A 25,041-nucleotide genomic window follows, 5' to 3' on the forward strand; every position below is an offset into this window, starting at 1 on the left:
CATTCTCATGTGAAAGAAAAATATATAATAAATAAAAATTTTAAAAAATACTAGAAATATTCAAATGTGAGACATAAAATTTTTTTAATTGACATAAATCATTTTAACATAATTACATAAAGATTATAATAAGATGAAAAATATATTGGATATGTGAATGAATTTCATGACAAACCAAATAATTAGAAAAAATAAAAAATAGAAAGTATATATATATATATATATATATATATATAGGGTTACTTAATTAATTGTGAATATTTTAATAATTTAAATGGAGAAGGAGATGTGGCGGGGACGGATATTATTGTGGGGATATGTATATTCTCATACTCAATTAAAAAAAGTTGGGGATTCTCCATACCCATATCCAATCAATGCGGGATTCTCCATCAAAACGGGAACGAGTTCGAACAATATTCACGAGATAGGTTTATTTGTCGTCTCTAATTGGATGCTAATTTCTCATGAAACATGTTTAATACAAAGTCTTTTAGAATATGTTCAATTTGACAAACTATTATTAATCATTAAAATACAATCAAGATTCGGTTTATTATCATATTGTTTCTCAATAATTTTGATTTGATACTATTTTCAATGTTAATGGGTGAACCAAATCAATTCGAAGCGGATTCTTTCGTAACAAGTTAACAAACTTATGTATGTGGATAGCTATGAATAAAGGTGACCAAGGGTATTGATGTATGGCAGTAGGCCAAGTATCGCATGTGATTAAGTCGATTGAACTTCAAGGATGGAATAAGGTGATGTGAATTGACAACTAACATGTTTTAGTTCGAGACTTGAGTTTATATGAGATCTTGGTAAAAAAAAAAACCTACAAGATGTAATAGAGAGCATATGGAAAGTGAGTCAGTATATCAGATACAAATTGGTTGGTGGGACATAAAGGATCCTTCAAGCTTCAGGTTGGGTTGAATCCAAAGTTCATTAGATGTAGTGCATTAACTATATCTAGTGACTTCCTGAACTTGATTAAGGAGAGGCAAGCAGCGAATGATAGTTTACAGAAGGTGAAAGAACAGCTTGGATCAGATAAGGCTAATGAGTTTGCCTTGGGTGATGATGGCGTGTTGAGATTCAGAGGCCTTATCTGTGTGTTTGGTGATGCTGAGGTGAGAAGGTTGATTCTTAAGGAAGGGCAGAAGAGTCGTCTTAGTTTGTACCCTGGCATGACTAAGATGTACCAAGACCTCAAGAAAACCTTCTGGTGGCAAGGTATGAAGAAGGACGTTGCCCAGTTTCTATCTGCATGTTTGACTTGCCAAAAGGCGAAGGTGGAGCATCAGAGACCCGGTGGGACGCTCCAACCGTTGGATATTTCGATGTAGAAGTGGGATAGCATAGCTATGGATTTTGTTACCCATTTGCCACGAACCGTGAGAGGTCATGATGATATATAGGTTGTGGTAGACAGGTTGACTAAGAGTGCCCACTTCTTGGAGGTGAATATCAAGATGTCTATGGCCAAGTTGACTCAGCTCTACATCAAGGAGATAGTGAGACTACATGGTGTACCAAGTAACATAGTGTCTGACAGAGACCCCCGATTTACTTCTAGGTTCTGACAGACACTGCAGGATGCTTTGGGGAGCAGGTTGAGGATGAGTTTTGCTGCTTATCATCCTCAAACAGATGGGCAATCAGAGAGGGTGATTCAGTCCTTGGAGGACTTGTTGAGGACGTGCATCTTGGATCATCTGGATCGTTGGGATGAAGTGTTACCACTGGTGGAGTTTACCTATAACAATAGTTATCAGGCGAGTATCGGGATGGCGCCTTATGAGACTTTGTACGAGAAAAGGTGTAAGACTCCCTTGTGTTGGTATCAGGACGGTGAATCAGTTTTGGTTGGACCTGAGCTGTTGCAACAAACCACGGAGAAGGTGCAATTGGTGAGAGATAGGTTGCAAGCATCTCAGAGTATGCAGAAAGCTTATGCAGATCGGCGGAGGAGACCCTTAGAGTTTGCAACTAGGGATCATGTTTTCTTAAGGGTGACCCGAACCACTTGTGTGGGAAGGGCTATTAGCTCAAAGAAGCTTTCTCCTAAATTCTTGGGTCCATATGAGATCTTTAGGAGGATGAGACTTGTGGCTTATGAGATTACATTGCCAACCTAGTTGGCTAATCTCCACCCAGTTTTCCATGTTTCCCAACTACAAAAGTATGTGTTTGACCCGTCACATGTGTTGGAGGCTGAAGATGTGCAAGTCAGGGAGGATCTCAGAGCGGAGGTACAACCAGTGGCTATAGTAGATCGCCAAGTTAGGGAACAGAAGGGGAGAGCCACCAGTCTTGTTAAGGTCAGTTGGGACCGGAGGATAGGTGACTCTACTTGGGAGCTAGAGGAGGACATGGGGAGGTCATATCCACATCTTTTCTAGTAAGTCTTATTTTTCGAGGACGAAAAACTTTTGTTGTTAGGGAGATTGTAAACCCCTTTTTCCTTTAAGCTTTATAGGTGTTTGGGCCTAGCCTGTCGTGGGCCTAAGGCCAGCCTAGTAAGGGGACCAATACCTATTTTCAGCCCCTAACCCCCATGCATTCTGTCTCATTTGCAGAAATCAGATTCTCCCTCCCCTTTTCTTTCCTCCAGTAAAAGTTCTGCTAGGACACAAAGATTCACTCCTCTCCAAGCTAGCTAAGAGCATTATACCTCCAAGTAAGTCGAACTTTGAAGCTCCTTGGTCCTTTCTTCACATTTTTACCGTTTGGGTATATTGTTCTGGTTAGGGTTTAACCTTTTACGTACGTTTTGATCTGTTGTTCACATTTCCAGCTCACTGTTTGAATTCTTAGAGCTGTGGTACCCCTTGGTTTCGTACCTGGTGGCGTTTGCTAGCATCTAAGAAGGTAAGGGAAGCTAGGTTCTTTTTCGCGTTTTTGAAATATGTGGTTTGTTTTCGTTTCTGTTTTATGCTTAAATGATTGGAAAACGTTAGTTTTGGTATCTTTCTGAGTTAGGGGTTCAAATATTCATGAAACTGTGATGTTTGACGTCTTTTCTCGTATTCTGATGCGTCGCATAGTCGCTGGGCGAGTTCCTTGACTCGTTGGACGACTGTGTATTTTTCTGATATGGGCAGTTTTAGTAAAATTGACTTTTCTGACTCATTAACCGTTGGATTGAGCTCAAATTTTGACATTTGGTTAATAACATGCTATTTTATGGTTTGACCGGTTGGATCGTCGATTAGATGTCTGTAGCTTGAGACATGTGTCATGCATTACTGCAGCGATTTTGGTTTTGTGATAATAAATTTTCTTAGGAATTTTGGTATAAGAATTATGGTTGTGTGTTGTGCTTGATTGTATGGAATTGCAGGTACTTAAATGTTGGCACTCATTTATTTGGGATAAATATTATTTTGTGATATATGTATGTCCTGGTATGCATTTATAAAGTATGAAATTAAATGAAATCTTGTTGTGTTGAGTATGAAATGGAAAACATGACTTGTTTGATTGGTGGTGGATTGGCATGAGACTTGAATGATTGAGATGGCATGTGGAAATTGTTGGTAAAAGAGTTTCAAGGAAACTCTTGGTGATGGTGGTTAGTGTATACCTTGATATAGGAGATGTCTAGATAAAGGAAGGTATCCTGAACTCTAAAAATTATTCACGCTCACATAGAGTAGAATAATTTATGTGGTGAGAGTGGCAGGAGGTCCTAGTCTTGGGACATATTGGGCCCAAGACATTAGAGGATTAACTATGTGTGTGGTTGGGTGATAACCCCTTGCGTCTAGACTCTGCAGAGTTTAGAAGCCAGCACAGGCACATACTTCCTTTAGAATTCTATATCAAGAGTATGATCCAGATATTGAGTTAGAGAGTCCTTTAATTGTTTGCTTTCACATGTTTGGTTGCTTACTGCTTTGCTTGTCTATAACCTGTTTTATAATATGCTTGCTCAATAACATGTTAAATATTTTACTCTAGCTTACCCTTTCTCTTTGTGTCTATTCTCTTCTTTGGCTTTTTCCTTTTGCGATGATCACCAAATCCTTGGTGTGATCAGATGTGGAGACTCTTGGTGATCGTGATGTTGGCGGGAAGGCTGCGATGTAGTTAGGCCTCCTAGGTCCTTTATTGCTCATTGTTGAGCATTTCTTCTTGGGTAATGTTATTTTGTAGTTTCTTGCTCTTTGAGCAAATTTCCAGTTTAATCTAATCTGTGTTTAGATTCTTTTCATGGCATTGTGTTGTGTCTTTGGACTTCCATTCCAGTATAATTTGGGATAACTATAAAAGGTTAATTCTAATATACTTTATGCCGGTGCTCTATTTTATACTATAAACATGAGGCGTTCTATAAATTAGAATTATTCTACTAAATTGGGACGTTACAATAGATAAAGAAGAAAGTGGAGATAAAAGTTTTGCAATGTAAATTACAATAAAATAAATTGCAAAGTGTAGAACAATAACCGATAAAGTAAATTAAGGAAAGAGTGATCCAAATTACTTCAAGCAACACTGAATCAACCGTTTTTTTTGTTCATGGTATTATGTGAGACTTTTGAAATTGTATCCATAATTTATCACCCTTAAATTATATTAAACTATCTATTTATATTTTTCCCTTTTTTCTGACAATTACACTATAAATATAATAAAAGAAAATTTACATAGAATGAAATAACTTTCTTAAACTATCCATGAGGTATTATTTATCCTTAGTGAAAAAATCCATCGTCCTGTGCTTTTATGCCTCAATCATGCTTTTCTCAATTCCTTATTAATATTTTCTTTCCATCTTCTTCGTCGATCCCATGACTCTTTATACATCCCTAGTTATTAGGGATATCAACGGGACGAGAATGGTACAAATAGTAGTTTTCCCGTATTCTATCCGCTGGATAAATATGCGTCTCGTACCTGTATTTATATCTGTCGGGTATCTGTTATATGAGTACTGACATAATTTTTTTAATAACTACGGGTATTCACGGGTACCTGCGGGTATTTATAAAAAAATAAAAATAAAAAAATATTTAACAACATATTTTAATCGTAAATTCAAATAAAATACAATATATGACATTCATAAATTTTAAACAAAGTCCAAACAACTCATTTAAATATGTTGAATGACAGTTTACAAAGAAATGAATTTTTAAAAAGCTAATTGATAAAAAAAAATCATTCAAAATCAATATGTTAATATTTTAATCATTTTTTTTAATTTAAATTAAAGTATAACGAGTACGAATATCCACAGATATTGATACTATGATACACGTACTCGTCCCGTTAACTTACGGATATTAAAAATACCCGCATATATCCATTTATAATATTCATTTCCTATTTATTGCGGATTTTATCCGCAGATATCCACTTATAAAAATTTTGTTGGCATCCTACTTGTTATTGTTTCCTCAAACCCCCTGTTGATTTATCTTTAACTCATTGGATTCGATTTGCACCTTGATACATGTACGTGTTTCATTATTGTTTGAAAAAGTTAGTTTATCATTGTTTCTAAATATTTAAACTCCTATTATCATACTTAATATATGAATATATACGAATAGATGATATTAGTGGTGGGACTCGAAATGACAAATAAGGTTAGAAGAATATTCTATTGCCTAGTATTTTTTAGATGTAGATATAAGAATTTGTATATCAATAGTGTGTGGTATTTTATTTTTGCCAAACAATATTTACACGTTAAAGGGGCGTCATACATTATGAATACTACTACTACATTCTTCAAACGAAATTACTTTTGGGTCCATAAAGTTTTTTGGTCATTAATCTATACCCTCTTCTAACTAACCGATCTTTTATATTTGCTGGGCTTAGGTCCCCATCTGTTCCCAAAAACTCAATTTGACTAAACAATGATTTTTAGACTATTACTTCCTCCACCTCATAAATTTCTCATCCCATCCCATCAAAAACTTCCGGAAAATACTTTCCGTAAAAGAATCGAATATTTGACTTCTGAAAAAAATTGAAATTATTTATTGGGTTTCGAAAAATAAATTCTGTAGTGCAAGAAGAAAATAATGGGTGCAAGAAGTAATTAGCTGTTTTTTATCATGTTCTTCTTTATAATGGGCAATGACCCATATTTCGACCTTCGAAAAAAAAAAGGGGGAAATTGAGTATGTTTACAAATTTAATATTGAATAATAAATGAAATAAGACTTGCTGAAAAGAAGTAAAATAAATTTGTGAATATAGTTACAGTATCCTTGTTCGAATATTATTATCGTTGAAAAGAGAGCAGAAAGAAGAAAAAGTATCAAACTAGTGACAATCATACTCATAAAGGACAAAAAGAGACATTAAATAAACTGTAATATAATGTTTTTCCTAATTTTCACTTTATTTAGTTTTATCTATTTTAACTGATTTCAAAATGATGGATTCTTTTAAAAGACTCATTTAAAAGACGTAAAATTATTAAATGAGTTAAATTATAAAAATTAAAAAATAATTATATTTTTATCCTTAATTATCAAAATTAAAATTATTTTTTTTTTCAAAATTTTATACTAATCTTTCAACTTTAAAAATATTTAATTTAAATTTTTTAATTAAATTTTATTAAATTTATTGGATATTTTAATATTAATTAAAAAATTAAAATCAAATAAAATTAACAAAAAAGTACTAAACTTAGTAAACTGACATGTGAGATATTTGTAACACTGATTTCGATATTCAACAGTCACGCATAAATTAATTAAAGAATAATAATATTTTAATTTATTTTGTCCACTTCTATTCACCATTTAAGATTCTTAGATTTTAATGATTCTTAGATTAAAATGATTATTAGATTATCATATCATATCATTAAAAAAATTAAAATAAATAATTTAAAGATGATAAAAATAATAAATTAAAAATAAAAAAAAAATTAAAATATCATTACTCTTAATTAAAAGATGAAAAAGTTTGCATTTTATATGCGGAATAAAATCACAGTTACGAAAGCAATGGGTGTGACGTGAGGTGGGTAAAAAATTAATACCGTTCGATTTTTTTTTCTCTTACGCTTGTGTGTGGTTATTGACTCAGTAGTACGGTTCCATTTTGTACCAAAGTTCATATTTTGACTCATTTATTTTATTTAATTTTAATCTGTTATTTTAATCATTTTTTAATTATCATATCATAATGTAACATCCCTATCTCATAGTTTTTATACTATTAAACAAAACATTTAAATTTCAATAATTCAGAAGCAGATGATGGCGTAGGTCAGTAAGATGTATAATACAGTCATCCTCAAAATAACCATACATACCCTGAATCAATACATACAGTCCTTACATTTCTAAAGGGATTACAAAACATCTGGCCTGTTAAGCCTAACAAAAGATTACAACCACTAGAGGAACGTCTAATGTACTCATCTCCTGCCCCGGAGGGGTGTATCCTCACTTGTACCTATATCTGCTCACGCCATTCGATAATGACGATCATTGCATAAATAGAAGACACAAGAAGCACACAAACATACAAGGAGGGTAAGCTAACTTGAATCAAGACAAATCATGCAATTATCATATTTAGGCCGAAAACAGAATTTATCACACAAAGAATCTAAATCATCCCATCAATCTCAACCATAACACCACATTCCCTTCTAGACTCGATATCCGGATTATGTAAGTGACATTGGAGCTCTCGGTGGCTTGCACTCGAGATGGTTCCCAAACTCTGCAGAGTTTTAGGCACAAGGGGTATTCACCCAACCACTCTCAAGGTAAATCCCATCACCTCTATGACGGATCGAGTTCATAGACCAGGACCTCCTGCTACTCCTCCCGACATAACCCATCATACTCTACTTGAGTCTCAATGGTTACTAGGAGCGTCAGGATGCCACCAATATGAGTCCTCATGCCCTTACATTTACTAAAACCATCTTATTGGAATTTCAATTAACTAAATTTCCACAAATTATAATCAAACAGACTATTAATCATAAAGTTCACATGCATAATAGCCAATTGTCAATATCGATTCACTAGCACAGATTCATTTCATTAAAAACATGGAAATATCCAACTCTGCATTGAAACTCGCCCAAGCTAAGGGATCTCGCCTGGGCTAGAAAGTAATCTCGCTTAGGCGAGTCGCTCTCGCCTGGGCGAGACCCCAAACAGGGAGCTACCCCAAAATCTGAGCGAACTCTCGCTCAGGCTAGGCTGTTTCGCCTAGACGAGATTTGACTCTCGCTCAGGCGACATCAGCTCGCCTAGGCGAGACCTCACGCAGCATCAGGGGTGGTTTTTTGTCATTTTCGCTCAGGCGGAAACAACTCGCTTGGGCGAGATCATCAGAATTTCGAGCTGTTTCAACATGCAAGCCACACAGTTCATACCTAAAACGAATTCCACCACATACAATTGTTCACACTCATCAATCAACAGCCAATTCATGCAATTCTAACTTATATTAATGATCTGTTCGCAAAATAGGATGATAGGTTAGCTTCCCTTACCTTAATTGATCACCAATCCACTATTATGGCTTCTCACAGTGAGGCACTCCAATTCACAACCTAAGGGACTGAAATGAAGGTTCATACAGTAAGGATAGGGCCCTAATTCTGTCTGGCTCGAAATTAACTTCCAGAATTCGAAATTGATGAGAAATGAGAATGAATTTTTACTTACTTTGAGAGAATGGAGGTTTAGCTAGGAGGGAGGTATCAACTGGCCCTTCTGATTTGTCTGCTGAAAATTAAGAAGAAGGATGGGTCAGTATGAAGGTTGAACTCTGGTTGAGAGAAAAGGAGGGACCAGTGCAGAGTGAATGAGAGTTGGGTCTGTGGAGTGTTTTTCAGTGAGTGGGAAGTGGTAGAGAAAAGAGAGACAACATGGGGTTTCACATTCCCCCCAACTACTAAAATTTTCGACCTGAAAATTGGAACTTACCAGAGTATAGGTGGGGGTATGACTTCCTTACATCATCCTCTAGTTCCCATGTGAAATCACCAGTTCTTTTATCCCAGACGACCTGTACTAAACTGATGGTTTTCCCTCTGAGTTGCCTCATCTGAACATCTCCTAATCCAACGGGTTGAACTTCTACTGTAAGGTCTCCTCTAATATGTAGATCTTCCATCTCAAGTACATGGGAAGGGTCAGTTACATACTTCCTGAGCTGTGAAACATGAAACACGGGGTGGAGGTTGGCCTAGGGAGGAGGTAGGGCGATCTCATACGCCACTGGTCCAATTCTTCTCAGAATCTGGTATGGACCAACGAACCTAGGAGACAACTTCTTCTGGCGAATTGCTCTTCCCACACCAGTAGTCGGGGTAATTCTCAAGAAAACATGGTCCCCTAGTTCAAACTCCAAAGGTCTTCTCCTCTGATCAGCATAAGATTTTTGTCTGCTTTGGGATGCTCTCATTCTTTCTTGTATGAGCTTGACCTTCTCAATAGTCTGCCTCAGGAGCTCTGGTCCCACCACCACTGATTCTCCGTCCTGATACCAGCATAAGGGCGTTCTACATCTCCTGCCATAGAGGGCCTCATAAGGCGCCATGCCAATACTGGTGTGAAAGCTATTATTATATGTAAACTTCACTAAAGGCAGGACCTCGTCCCACGCACCCAGATGGTCCAGCACGCACGTCCGTAAGAGATCCTCAAGAGACTAGATGGTTCTCTCAGACTGCCCATCGGTCTGGGGGTGATAAGCGGAGCTCATAGCCAGCCTGCTACCCATAGCATCCTGCAGCGTCTCTGCTAGAAGCGGGAGGTGAATCGTGGGTCTCTATCAGAGACTATACTCGATGGCACCCCATGCAACCTCACGATCTCACCGATATACAACTGCGCTAACTTCGCCATAGACATCCTCAAGTTTACTGCTAGGAAGTGGGCACTCTTGGTGATACGGTCTACTATCACCCATATAGCATCGTGGTTCCTCACTGTCCGAGGTAAATGGGTGACAAAGTCCATAGCAACGCTATCCCATTTCCACTCGGGTATCTCAAGCTGCTGAAGCATCCCTCCTGGTCTCTGGTGCTCCGTCTTGGCCTTCTGACAGGTTAAGCATGATGCTACATACCGAGCGACATCTTGCTTCATGCTCGACCACCAGAACGATTCCCTCAGATCATGATACATTTTAGTCATGCTTGGGTGCATGCTAAAACGACTCTTGTGCCCTTCTTCAAGAATCATACCTTTCAGCTCTAAGTCTTCAGGTATGCAAATCCTGCCCCTGAATCTCAGCACCCCATCACCTCCCATCAAGAAATCCTTGGCCTTTTCAGTGCCAAGTAACTCTATTGTTCTTGGTAGCTTGGGGTCCGACGGTTGCTTCTCCTTTATCAGATTAAGGAAATCATTAGACACCGTGAGCTGGTTACATCTAATGACCCCCTCATCTAAAGTCACCTGTAACTGCATATCTCTGAACTGCTCTACCAAGTCCAACTCCCTGACCATCATGTGAGATGCGTGAACCGCCTTTCTGCTTAAGGCGTCAGCCACCACATTCGCCTTCCCCGGGTGGTACAACAACTCAAAATCAAAATCTTTTAGAAACTCCATCCACCGTCGCTGTCTCATGTTTAACTCTTTCTGGTCAAACAAATATCTCAAACTCTTATGATCACTAAAAACCTGAAATTGTGCACCGTAAAGATAGTGTCTCCAGATCTTTAGTGCAAACACCACTGCTGCCAACTCCAAGTCATGCGTGGGATAGTTCTTCTCATGATTCTTCAACTGTCGTGAGGCGTATGCTACCACTCTCCGTTCTTGCATCAGAACACATCCCAAACCCTGATGAGAAGCATCGCAATAAACCTGAAAGGGTTTACCGGTATCAGGAATCACCAACACTGGAGCGCTAGTCAACTTTTGCTTAAGCTTTAGAAAGCTCTCCTCACACCGGTCGGTCCAAGCAAATGGGTGATCCTTGCGGGTTAGCTGAGTCAAGGGTGCTGCTATACTGGAGAATCCTTCAATGAATCTCCTATAGTAACCTGCCAGCCCCACAAAGCTCCTTATTTCAGACACTGACTTAGGGCGTTCCCAATTTAGCACCGCTTTTACTTTAGACGGATCTGCTGCTATGCCCTGAGCCGATATCATGTGCCCGAAGAACTGAACCGAAGTCATCCAGAACTCAGATTTTGACCGCTTTGCATACAACTGCTTCTCTCTTAGTATGCTCAGAACTATCTTCAGATGCTCTGCATGTTCCTCTGGAGTCCGTGAGTAAATCAAGATGTCATCTATGAAAACCACCACGAACTTATCCAGGAATGGCCTGAAGATTTGGTTCATGTAGTCCATGAACAAAGCGGGGGCGTTAGTCACACCAAACGACATCACTACATACTCGTAGTGTCCGTACCTGGACCTGAAAGCGGTCTTCTGCACGTCATCAGACTTGACTCGAATCTGATGGTACCTTGATCTCAGATCAATCTTGGAGAACACTGCAGCACCGTGCAACTGATCCATCAAGTCGTCAATTCTTGGCAGAGGGTACTTGTTCTTGATGGTTAGCTTATTCAGCTGCCTGTAATCCACACAGAGTCTAGAACTGCCATCCTTCTTTTTAACCAGCAGCACTGGCGCTCCCCAAGGCGATACACTCGGCCTGATGAACTATTTTTCTAGCAGCTCTTCGATCTATTTCTTCAACTCCACTAGCTCAGCAGGAGCCACTCTGTAGGGTGTTATAGACACTGGCCCTGCCCCCGGCACCAGGTCAATGGAGAACTCTATCTCCCTAGTAGGGGGTAGGCCCGGCACATCCTCAGGAAACACATCTGAGAAATCCCCCACTACAAGCGTCTCCAAAGGTCCAATCTCAGTCTCAACGGATAATTGAGTCAAAATCAAGAAGCACTGAGACCCTTCCCTAATTGCCTTGTCCACCTGCTGAGAGGACATCAACAGATCTTCATCCTCCAAGCTAGGAAACAACACTTTCTTCTCGTTACAGTCAATGAGAATGTGATTGGTGGATAGCCAATCCATTCCTAAAATGACATCCAACCCCGCCAAGGGTAAACAGATGAGGTTCACCCTGTACTTGCGCCCCTCAACCTCGATCTTACACCTAGCACACACGGTCGAGGTTCTAACTAACCCAGAAGCAGGTGTGGACACCACCAGGTCATACTGGAGCTCCTTCACCGGAAGACCCAACTCCACCACCCTAGATTCTGACACAAAAGAATGCGTCGCCCCCGAATCGAACAGAACATGCAAGCTCCTACCAGCTATCACACAAGACCCGATGATGAGGTTACCTGATCCAGCTGCCTCTACACCCGTCACGACATACACTCGACCCACCGCCTGTGGTCTCGCACCTCCTCTCGATGGTTGTGACTGAGACTGTGATGAAGGCCTCGACACTGTGCTCCTATCGACTGGGCAATCCTTGATGAAGTGACCCGTCTGGCCGCATCTATGGCAGGTCCTCCTGTTAGAAAGCTAGGGACAGGCGCTCCTCAGATGGGGCCCCTTACAGTGGAAGCACTGCGGCTTAGAAGGCTGAAACTGCTGGGGCTGATGTGAGAACCTCCTGGGCCCCTGGGGCTGAGGCCTAGAGTATGGTTCCTCCTGTCGTCGTGTCTGCTCGTGGACCCAGATGGTCCTCCCACCTTCAGCTGAGACCTCTGCTGAGCTTCAACTTTAGCCTTGAGCTTCTCCATCACTCGTGCCTTCTCTACCAAGGCAGGGAACTCCTTGATAGAGAGCGGAGCCACCATGAGCTTGAGGTCACCCCTCAACCCATTCTCAAATTTTCTACACTGCCAGTCCTTTGCCATCTTCAGGGTGTGGAATCTGCCCAAGTGTTTAAACTTTTCAGCATACTCTGACACTGACATGTCTCCTTGCATCAGCTGCAAGAACTCGACCTCCTTCGCATACCTCACACTATCTGGGAAGAACTCAGCATAGAACTTCTTCTTAAACAGTTCCCAAGTAATGGTCTCTCGGCTGTCCTCCAACATCATCTTCATGCTGGACCACATATTGCACGACCTCTCCAGCAAGAAGATACTCAGTGTATGCAAGCCTGTTCTCCGCAGGACATCTCTTAGCATCAAAGATTCGTTCCATGTCCCGCAGCCACTGATCAGCCCCATCCGGGCTAACTTTGCCATTAAAACGGGATGGATGGTGTTGTAGGAAATCCTCCAAACTCCACTCTTGCACTCGCGGTAGTGAAGCTTGGGAAGAACCTGCGGCTGCACGGTTTTCCCCTATCTGATGCAGGGCTTCCAAGTGCCTCTGCTGAGTTGCCTCTACTGCTAGTCTTGCAGACTCCATTTGCTGCAGGGCTAGGTTCTGTTGATTCACCATGTTAGCATTCTGTTGCTGCATGGCTGCAATCATTGCCTCAATTGCTCCCACCAAATGAGGGTTATCTGGATTTGGAACAGGAGGTGGAAGAGGTCTAGGTGCCATAACTATGATCACATAAGGAAGGACCATCCTATTAGTCAACAGGTACTACAACTTATGCTAAACACATTACGAGTAACACACAACAGAAACTAAGTAAGCTCACACCTACAGGTCCTAAAGGAATCACTGCTTTGATACCAAAATTGTAACATTCCGTTTTCATAGTTTTTATACTATTAAACAAAACATTTAAATTTCAATAATTCAGAAGCAGATGATGGCGTAGGTCAGTAAGATGTATAATACAGTCATCCTCAAAATAACCATACATACCCTGAATCAATACATACAGTCCTTACATTTCTAAAGGGATTACAAAACATCTGACCTGTTAAGCCTAACAAAAGATTACAACCACTAGAGGAACGTCTAATGTACTCATCTCCTGCCCCGGAGGGGTGTATCCTCACCTGTACCTATATCTGCTCACGCCATTCGATAAGGACGATCATTACATAAATAGAAGACACAAGAAGCACACAAACATACAAGGAGGGTAAGCTAACTTGAATCAAGACAAATCATGCAATTATCATATTTAGGCCGAAAACAGAATTTATCACACAAAGAATCTAAATCATCCCATCAATCTCAACCATAACACCACATTCCCTTCTAGACTCGATATCCGGATTATGTAAGTGACATTGGAGCTCTCGGTGGCTTGCACTCGAGATGGTTCCCAAACTCTGCAGAGTTTTAGGCACAAGGGGTATTCACCCAACCACTCTCAAGGTAAATCCCATCACCTCTATGACGGATCGAGTTCATAGACCAGGACCTCCTGCTACTCCTCCCGACATAACCCATCATACTCTACTTGAGTCTCAATGGTTACTAGGAGCGTCAGGATGCCACCAATATGAGTCCTCATGCCCTTACATTTACTAAAACCATCTTATTGGAATTTCAATTAACTAAATTTCCACAAATTATAATCAAACAGACTATTAATCATAAAGTTCACATGCATAATAGCCAATTGTCAATATCGATTCACTAGCACAGATTCATTTCATTAAAAACATGGAAATATCCAACTCTGCATTGAAACTCGCCCAAGCTAAGGGATCTCGCCTGGGCTAGAAAGTAGTCTCGCTTAGGCGAGTCGCTCTCGCCTGGGCGAGACCCCAAACAGGGAGCTACCCCAAAATCTGAGCGAACTCTCGCTCAGGCTAGGCTGTTTCGCCTAGACGAGATTTGACTCTCGCTCAGGCGACATCAGCTCGCCTAGGCGAGACCTCACGCAGCATCAGGGGTGGTTTTTTGTCATTTTCGCTCAGGCGGAAACAACTCGCTTGGGCGAGATCATCAGAATTTCGAGCTGTTTCAACATGCAAGCCACACAGTTCATACCTAAAACGAATTCCACCACATACAATTGTTCACACTCATCAATCAACATCCAATTCATGCAATTCTAACTTATATTAATGATCTGTTCGCAAAATAGGATGATAGGTTAGCTTCCCTTACCTTAATTGATCACCAATCCACTATTATGGCTTCTCATAGTGAGGCACTCCAATTCACAACCTAAGGGACTGAAATGAAGGTTCATACAGTAAGGATAGGGCCCTAATTCTGTCTGGCTTGAAATTAACTTCCAAAATTCGAAATTGATGAGAAATGAGAATGACTTTTTACTTACTTTGAGAGAATGGAGGTTTAGCTAGGAGGGAGGTATCAACTGGCCCTTCTGATTTGTCTGCTGAAAATTAAGAAGAAGGATGGGTCAGTATGAAGGTTGAACTCTGGTTGAGAGAAAAGGAGGGACCAGTGCAGAGTGAAGGAGAGTTGGGTCTGTGGAGTGTTTTTCAGTGAGTGGGAAGTGGTAGAGAAAAGAGAGACAAAATGGGGTTTCACACATAATATTAAAATAAATAATTAAAGAATGATTAAAATAATAAATTTAGAAAATAGATTAAAATAATGAGTCAAAATATTATTATTTTTTTAAAACTCAGTCATCAAATCGATTTGAGGTAAGTTTAACTTTGACAGAAGAGAGACAAAAAAGTGAAAATAGAAGAATAGAAATAAATATAAATATTTTTTTTAAAAAGAAGTGAAACCCAAAAAGATTTGTACATAATGTGGAAAATAAGTATGGAAAAAATTAGGACCATAATAAATTATTTTACACATGTTAGCGTAAATGAAAGATGATGGTTAGAGGTTACAACAGAATAGCAACTGATGGTCTGTTGTGAAAGTCGAAAGAGCATTGTTAGGACCAGTGTTCAACTGAAATTGCACTCTTGTGTTGGTGGTGCGTGGCTTTGTGGTGATCTCGATCATATCCCCATAAGTGTGGTGGTGGGTTATAGTTTAGTACAACGTGACAAATGACAATAAAATAGGAACATGTAACTCAAGGTGGTTCAGAACAAAAGGTCCCAAGAATTCGTAAAGAGATTCAAGCATGCCATGTTTCCCTCTATTCTTATTGTTGTTGTATTGGATTCACTATGACTTCTACTTTTGTTCATTACTTTCGGATTGCCCCTGCTTTCAACCCCTCTCTGCCTTATATTGAAGTAAAGCGTTTGGATTTGGAATTCAATTAGGTGTTACTAGCCTCTACTTTAAATTCATCACTTTCTACATCATATATGTATATATATAATAACTTTTAGATCAATAATATCCCCTAAATAAATAGAAAAATTAATGTACATATTATTCTTTAAACTTGCATCTATATAATATTTAAATTACACATTTTAATATTGAATTTATTTAGTTCATCCAATAGTGAGTAAGATTTTAAATTAAAAAATATCTAACAAACTATCTATAATTAATATATATTATTGTCGGAGGAAGAATATCAAGGTGATGACATATTGAGGTTAAAACATCAAAGGAAATGATAAAGAAGTAAAATAAATGGAGAATAAGCTTAGAAGAAAATCGAGACTCGGGAAATCAAGAAATGGAATCATAATGAAGACTAATACAAAAGTTCAAGTTAGTAAAGAATAATCGAGGAAACAATTGATGTGACAAGAAAAACAACATCAACAAAGATGTTACAAACATAATAGAAGGAATCGAAAAAGAAATTAGCTTAAGATAACTATTACAAAATATGGGTCGAGTAAACACAATATATATAACACGGATAGTTCTGAGACGATTATTATAATTCATGTAATTTGTTTTTTAACAGACTTTTGTGATCAAGGCAGAGAAAAGGAAAGAATAAAATTGTACTGCAAGTACGATCGAGCAAAACTATCCGAATTACACTGCACTATTTAAAATTGTACTGAATTAAAATATAATTCACACAAATTGAACTGAAAAAACAGTTAAGACAAACTGAACTGAACTCTTTTTATTTCTAACAAACTAAACTGAATTGTACCGCACTTAACTGTATTGCACTGTAATACAAACTGAATTGAATTGTTATAAACTGAATTGTTTTTTGAACTGCACTATTTTTAGACTGAACTGCACTATTTTTGAACTGAATTGCACCATTTTAAAATCAAATTGCACTAATTTTGAATCAAACTACTCTATTTTTTAACCAAACTGTACTATTTTTGAACCGAAGTGCACTAATTTTGAACCAAACTTCTCTATTTTTGAACCGGATTGCACTATTTTTTAATCGAACTGTATTGTTTTTAAATTGAACTACACTAGAATTAAACTGTACTAATTTTGAATTGAACTACACTATTTTTTAACCGAACTGGTTGTGAATTGTTTTTGAATTTCTTAACTAAATTATTATACTAAATATTGCATTCAATTAAAAAACTAGAAAAGGTAGTACTTACCCACTTCATTCATAATATATGTTTCTTACAAACTAAAAAAAAATAAAGACATAACACTAAGTAGATAGGAAAATTTTGTCTCTACTCAAGAATACATCTTCAAATACAAAAAAAAAAAACTAAGAAAACATAAAAATTAATACATCTTCAAATGTAAGTTGCATTATAAAATACAACTTATTAACACATCTTCAATCATCAAAATTGATAACACTTGAAAGTTCCATTTTATCTTGAAAGGTTATCTTAAAAAAATCACACTTTTAATTATTTCATTTATACGACTATTTTCCTGATTTTACCTTTTGAACAAATCAATACAAGTTGTTGATTACAAGTATGACTTTGGTTTCGATATCGTTGTGAAGATAATAATAGAAAACTCCATGAAATAAAAAAGAAATTAATAATAATATTTTTTTTATACAAATAATGTTAATTTTTTTGCTATTTTTTATGTTTGTATTTTCTAAAATTATAATTACCCGTGTTTACCAATAGTGAGAGAAATACTTATAAAAAAAATGAAAAATATTAAGAATGAAATACAATGATATATTTCTCTAATCATCCATTATTTTTTTTAATCGATGGAATTCAAAAATATTTACCAAAAAATGAAAAAAATGGAATATGGTTGATGGAATTGAAAACTTGATGCTTATCTTGTTTAGGCGTGTATTGGTTGGAGAGAAAAAGAAGACGACGTCATATACATTTCACTGACCACCCATATTTCTTTTCAATTGGAAAAAAGTAGTTTCGGTTATATGTAGTTAACCGAACTGCAATTTCATTATGTTCAGTTTTTTAAAATTGATCTGTAATATAGTTCAGTTTAATTTTCACTTTAAAATAGTTTAGTAAATTTATTTTAATTTAGTATAGTTAATTGATAGTTTGGTACTATTCAATTAACTTTGTCCAGCCCTAATTGCAAGAGAAAGGAAAGCTACAATATTGTGTTACAAAAATTGAAAAGAGAAAAAGAGGAAACTATATATATTATAAAAGATCGAAGCAAAAGAACAACCTAACTGGTTGGCTTTGACAAAGAAGGAAAGTTCTCAAAAACAAAAGATCAAACACTTGAAGATCGTTAAGCGAAGAGGGGTGTGCTAAGCGATCCAACATTGTTCAACAACATATAAAAAGGGGAGTTTATCAGTCCTGCTCAAGCTGAGAATAAATATCCTTCATTCCCAGCTTGGAAAGGTGGTGCTTGAAGGTGAGCATGGGTAGGGGCTTGGTAAATATGTATGTAGCTTGGAAGGAGTAGAAGATAGGGAAGAGCTTGACTAGACCACAATTGATCTTTTCCAAATGAGGTGACGATTGATTTCTATATGCTCGATTCGTTTGTGATAGACTTGGTTGGAAGTAATCTGGATTGTGGATTGATTGTCACATTACAATATTGCAAGCAAGGTAAAAGGTGCTTGAAAGTATTGGAGGAGATATGTTAGCTGTCAGCCAAGCCGACCCGTCTCGGCCGTCACTCCAACCTAGCCTTTATCAGTTGTTTATCCAAATTATTTCTGCTTGTCTCAACCATTGGCCTGAGATGGTCCATTTCAGCCTTCGGCTCGAGCTTACCCGTCTTGGTCTTTGGTCTGGCTTGGCCATGTTGTCTAGTCTCGACCTTTGATCTGGGTTAGTCTGAGACGACTTGACTCCATTTTTATTCAAGCTCAAAATATTATTTTTAAGAGTTAGTTAAAATATTTTAGTGGACCAAACCCACTTTGGTCCTGGTCCCAACCCACTTGAGAGGGAACTTTGGAACTGAGACTTTTTTTAGCCCTTCATTTGGGAGTCCCCTCATAGTGAGTTTAGCAAGAAGTAGGTTATGGTTGATCCATGGACTATTTGTCAAATTAAGACATCATAGATGAAAGAGATATAAATGTTTTATTTTTTGAAATGTTAAATGTAATTTATGTTTAACCAGTAAAAGGAGGTACTAGGTAAAACAAAAAAGAATCTTATTTTTTATCACAGTGAATTGTCTTACGATGTAATTTTTTCTTCAACTTTCTTACCTTTGTCTCTTTTTAGTTGATTTTTTTCTCTTTAATTTTCCTCACCATCTTTTATACCCATTACCATTTATTTTTATAAGTTACAAAAAAGTAATTGTCAGGAAATTTGTTTTTTTCTCATTTTATAAGGACTTAAAAAAAAGACAGAATATGTTTCCATTTATATATTTATTTGGAAATCAAATTATTTGTGTTCACATATTAGTTACTTAAATGAAGATGTTTACACCATTTCAGAAGTATTTATGTAATAGTAAGTAAAAGTTAATATCATAAATGGAAATGATCAAAACAGATAACTATTACCAGGAATGTATACCTAAAATATTAGATTATTTTAAAATGGATTGATGTGAGCAAAGACAGAAAAAATGATGTGAAATGCAAGTTTTAATTAGCTCGAAATATATATTATATTTTAGGTGGAAGTAGTATTATTTGGACCAGTGTTCAACTGAGATTGCATTTGGTGGTGCGTGGATTTGTGGTGATCTGAATCAAATCCCTTTCTATTTACTCCAGCCACAGGTGTGCGTTGGTGGGTTATAGTAGAATGTGACAACTGCCAATAAACTCAAATTAAACAAACCCACTTCTAAAGCATGTCATGTGTTTCCTGTTCCTTTCCAACCACAAGAACAAAACATAAAAAATAAAGTAACAAAGGAATGATGAGATATGGATGTAACAATGCAGGTTATAAAAATGTATGAAGAAATTGTGGTGAAAGCACTGATATGAAGTAGCTATTTGCCAAGTGAGATTTCCTAACCTTTTTCACGATTTTCCTACCTTATTAATTGCAAATGTATAGTTATCTTGATTAGGTCTTCATGCACTTTTTAAACCATTATTCATGCAATTAGTGTACAAAATAAAACTGTTCTACAGTGCATGCATCATTTTCAACTCAGATTAAGATCTCCGGAACCTTCGCCCCTTTTTCGTCGTCACTTGTTCAAAAATTAGGACATTCATTACCATACACTTTCACATAATATTATGCAATAACGTATTAGTTACTTTAATTTATAATATTAAATATTTTTTTAAAATTTGAAATACAAAAAACATTAAAAGAATAATTCTTAAATATAAAATTAAAATAAATAATAATAAGTAAAAAGAAATTAAAAGTAAAAAACAAATTATTAAAATACAAGAGTTAATAAATAAAAGAAATTACTTCCTAAAGCACTTTTTAAAATAAGCTAACAGTTATAGCTTATTCTCTCCTTTGTTCTTATTTGTCCAAATTATAAAAGTTCATTACATTACATATAGAGAGTTGTCAAAATGGGTTAGAATTCGCGAGCTAACCTGGCACACAACGGGTTTGAGTTGGGTTGGGTTAAATTTTTTTTATAAATTTCAATACGGGTTGATTTTTGACCCGACTTATCCGGGTTGAACCCGTGGTGAGTCGGGTTGGCTCACCAACCCGCAGATAAAAAGGTCACACAAGTGTTTTTATTTTTTTTATTAATTTACATTTGAGTCATGTTAGGTTATTTTTTTATCCAACATATAAATAATTTGTATTTTTTTTTATTTTGGTTTGTATTTGGATTGTATTAAAGTTTATTTAGATTTTAATTAGAATTACAATTTAGTTTTGACTGAAAAAAAAAATTTAATTAAGTGAACTCGTGAGCCAACCCGTTTAACCCGTCAACCCGTCAACCAGTGATGGATCGTGCCGGGTTCGAATTTTTTTGGCTTGCTAAAATGTGAGCCGAATTGGGTTGACTCATTAAATCATCAACCCATGGTGGATCGAATAGAGTTGGGTCGGGTTACCTGTTTTGACAGCTCTAATTACATCAACCCTTGAAAGTTATTCAGTAATTTTATTATGAAAAATTGGTTTTCAAATTGGTTTTCAAATTGGTTAATGTTAATAAAAAATTATCAATCTATTGTGGTATGAATAATCTCAGAAACCACTGAAAAAATATTTTTAATAATGAAAATATTATGTGAAATTGATCAATTTAAAACAAATGAACTAATCACGCAAAGAACTGATTGAAGAAAAAACTTGGAAACAAAGATAATTCAAATGAAAAATAATATTAATTATAAATTGCTATAAAGATGTATATGGTGGGTGAACATTTTCACCAGCTATTATAATTAAATGATAATAACCACCTATTTGTTTGACTCCAACACACTGAATATAAAAATAATAAAATTGAAGCTTTGTAATGATAAAAACAGTTTAGGAATGTGGTTGATTCCCCAGCAGACACTTCTGTCCATAGTTCTAGGTGCTACCTGTTGCCTCAAGGCTTCTAGATAGGTTATGGGTCATCATCATGATAAAGCGATTCCATTTTATTATTAAACTTAAATGTTTTATCTTCCCCACACACAAAAATCTCTATCATGAAGATGAGTGTTTGTCAGATAATTTTCAAGATCTGCACCATTTTAAGAAAATAATATTTTTTAAACTTTCTTTCCCATAATAAATTATAGGGAAAAACACTAGAGATAATAGAAAAATAACAATACGTAAAGAAAAGATGGAACGAGATAAAAAGAAAGAATAATAGCCACATAAAACTCAATATAAGCAATAATATCCTCTGTTTAGTTGCAAAACCATGAAAATCTACACATTTTTCAAAATTTTAAAACTTTCCCCCTAAAAAATAGTTAAGAGAACATAATTATTAAAAAAAATGAAACCAAATAAAAATAATATAAATATATTTTAGATATGAATTTTGTAGGTCCTTCTGTCTCATAATAATTTATGAAACAAAGAATGAAGACTCAAAAAAAAATATTAACTTAATGTAAAGACATAACAAAAATATAAAAATATAAATAAGATATGAGTATAAAGATTAAAATATACTTTCTATATATATATATATATATATATAATTGTCTAATATTTTCTTAAATTTATGGTGTACTAATCCAGATCACTGAAAATTCATTAGCCAAAAAATAAAAAACTCTTAATACAGTCAGATTTTATAAATAAGTATAGCTGAAAAGATGGAAAATAATGCAACGAATACATATTAAAGATGATAGCGAGTGGAATGACAAACAATTTAAAGATGTTTTGTATGCTTATGAAAGTCTGAAATATGACTAATTTGAATAGAACTTTTGTTCTCACAATATAAAGGATTTGTATAAGAAAGAAGCGAACACAATTAGACTAACTTAGCAACCATGAAACTATTTAGCTTAAGGGATGATAACATGAGTAGGGATTTGATTATCTTATTTTAAAAAAGGTTAAAATACTTTTTTTTTTAAATTTTTGTCAAGTTTTATCAAATTAGTCTCCTAATTTTATTTTTGTTTCAATTTTCGTCAATTTTGTTTAATTTGGTCATTTTTTGCTAACATCATTTAAATTATTAATGGTCAATGAATAGTGACTATCACAGGTCATTTCGTAATTTTTTAATTTTTGATTTATTTATTTGATTTTTAAATTTTTTTAATGTTCACGTGTCAACCAAACATCGTGTCACGTGTCACAGTCAATGTTTTATATTCAATTTAATTCTTATATTTGTTATTTTTGTTCAATTTAGTCCCAATTTTTTTTTAAAATTGAATAATTTGGTCACTCTCAAAATTAGGACCAAATTTATTTTGTATATAAAAGTTATAATGATGTGAATTTTAATATATTTAATAAAAATATTTCATAAAAATGTGAATTTTAATATAAAAATTAAATTTGGTCTCAATTTGAAAATGAACAAAATTGGTTCGTGTTAAAAAAAATTGGCACAAAATTAAACAAAAATAACGAATATAAGGATTAAATACATTGACTTTGCGTGACACATTGTTGGTTTGACATGTTGACATGTAAAAGAAAAATTTTAAAAATAAAAAAAAATAAAAAAAATAAAACAATAAAAAAATCATGAAGTGACACGTGATAGTCAATGTTCATGACGGTTAAAGATTTAATTGGTGTTAGCAAAAAATGACCAAATTAAAAAAAATTGACAAAAATTGGCATATATTTAAGCACAAAAATAAAATTAGGACTGATTTAAAGAAACAAGACAAAAATTGAGATAAAAAAATATTTTACTATTTCAAATATTAATTATATATATATATATATTTAAAAAAATAAAAGTCACAGTAAATAAAATATCATATTATCAAGTATTAAATGTCATTAAAATACATAGTTTTTCATCAAATCAGGAAAGAAATTTTATAAGTTAAAATACTTTGTTGATCTTCGTATTTATTCGAAAATTTGAAATTATATTTTAATTTTTAAAATTTTTTTAAAATAATTTTTTAATCTTTTTTATTTATTTTTAACATTCTTTTGTCACGTGTTGAGTCAGCATCGTAACATGTGTCAAGTCATTCTGATGTCTCTATTTGTTTTTTTATTCAATTCAGACAATTTTTTTAAATTGAACAATTTCGTCCATCTCCAAATTATGACTAAATTTAATTTTTATATACATGTTTTGAAGATAATTTTATTAAAATTGAAAATTTTATTATATTTTTAATAAGATTAAGTTTATTTAAATTTATATTTTATATTGAACTTTATTTAATTTTTTTTTAAAATTTTAAATTTATTTTAATTGATGTTTCATTAAATCAAACTTTAATATTTTTTTATTTGAATTTATATTTCAAATAATTGTGACATCCCATTTAAATAGAGCAAAATCTACTAAATTAAAACATCACATAGTTATAATAATGGAGAGCAAACAGATGAACAACATACATAAGAAACCAACTGTTATAGTCATCCAAGAGTGTACAGGAATGAAAACTTAGGCATACCGCAATGCCATACACAAAACATAATCCAAAAAGTTTCAACAGTTTAGCAAAGGAGCTACTCCTAGGAAAAGGAAATACAAAGGCACCAAGGCCTTAAAACTACTCTTAAGAGCCATTACTCGATCCCCACTAAACAGCGCCGCTGCCACCACCATATCTATCTTCAGTGTTTCTCCCATCTGCTCCCACCAAAAGGTGATCATCGCAAAAGAGAAAACAAAACCAGAACATACACAAAAATGAAAGGGTAAGCTAGTGTAAAATAACTTTAACATATTACAGCAGGCAAGAACTTAAAACAATCCCAAACATGCAACAAAGAAGGTACAAATCATGTTATAGCAAACAAACAGGACACTATGACTTAATTATCCGGATAAATATAATAAGATCGGATTCACTGGACGTTTGCACTTGTGGTGGCCTCTACTGCTCTGCAGAGCCATTGCCAATGGGTTTTACCCTACCATACACAAGGTTAACCTTTAAGCGTCTAAGGCCATTATCCTGCCAAAGACTATGGCCTCCCGCTACTCTCACCACTTGGATCGGTTTGCTCTACATGAGACTCACTGACCCTTTAGAGTTTTGAGATGCGGTCCTTACTTGAATCCTTATCTCAATTATATACACTACAAACCATCATGAGATCTCCCCACGAGACTTATGGAATTACGCCTATCACATACAAATTTCATGTCTCTCATACCATAACCACCACCTTTATTTCACCCATCCAATTCTCATGCCACATTTCCACCATCCAATAGTTCCAAGCCATACATTAATCCAATCATGCCACTTCCATTTCATACCAATCCAATAACTCATGCATACTCACAATAATATACAACCACAACAGTAATAGGGAATAAAATGAGATTTCACACTGTTCTCGCTTAGGCTAAACTCCTTCACCCAGGCGACATC

At 35.6% G+C, this 25,041-nt stretch overlaps 1 protein-coding gene across 1 annotated transcript; it reads right to left on the reverse strand.

The window, feature by feature from the left end:
• Nucleotides 1–11,666: 11,666 nt before the first annotated feature.
• LOC146884727 (uncharacterized) lies at nt 11,667–12,877 on the reverse strand. Its single transcript, XM_085675996.1, has 2 exons — nt 12,515–12,877; nt 11,667–12,443 (listed from the first exon to the last, which is right to left on the reverse strand). The coding sequence occupies exons 1-2, from the start codon at nt 12,875–12,877 to the stop codon at nt 11,667–11,669; spliced, it is 1,140 nt and encodes a 379-aa protein (XP_085532122.1).
• Between the last annotated feature and the right edge of the window lie 12,164 nt (nt 12,878–25,041).

This window comes from Vigna unguiculata, chromosome 7 (genome assembly GCF_037176805.1).
Source record: "Vigna unguiculata cultivar grain cowpea cultivar isolate G323 ecotype 2 chromosome 7, ASM3717680v1, whole genome shotgun sequence".
Taxonomy (NCBI): domain Eukaryota; kingdom Viridiplantae; phylum Streptophyta; class Magnoliopsida; order Fabales; family Fabaceae; genus Vigna; species Vigna unguiculata.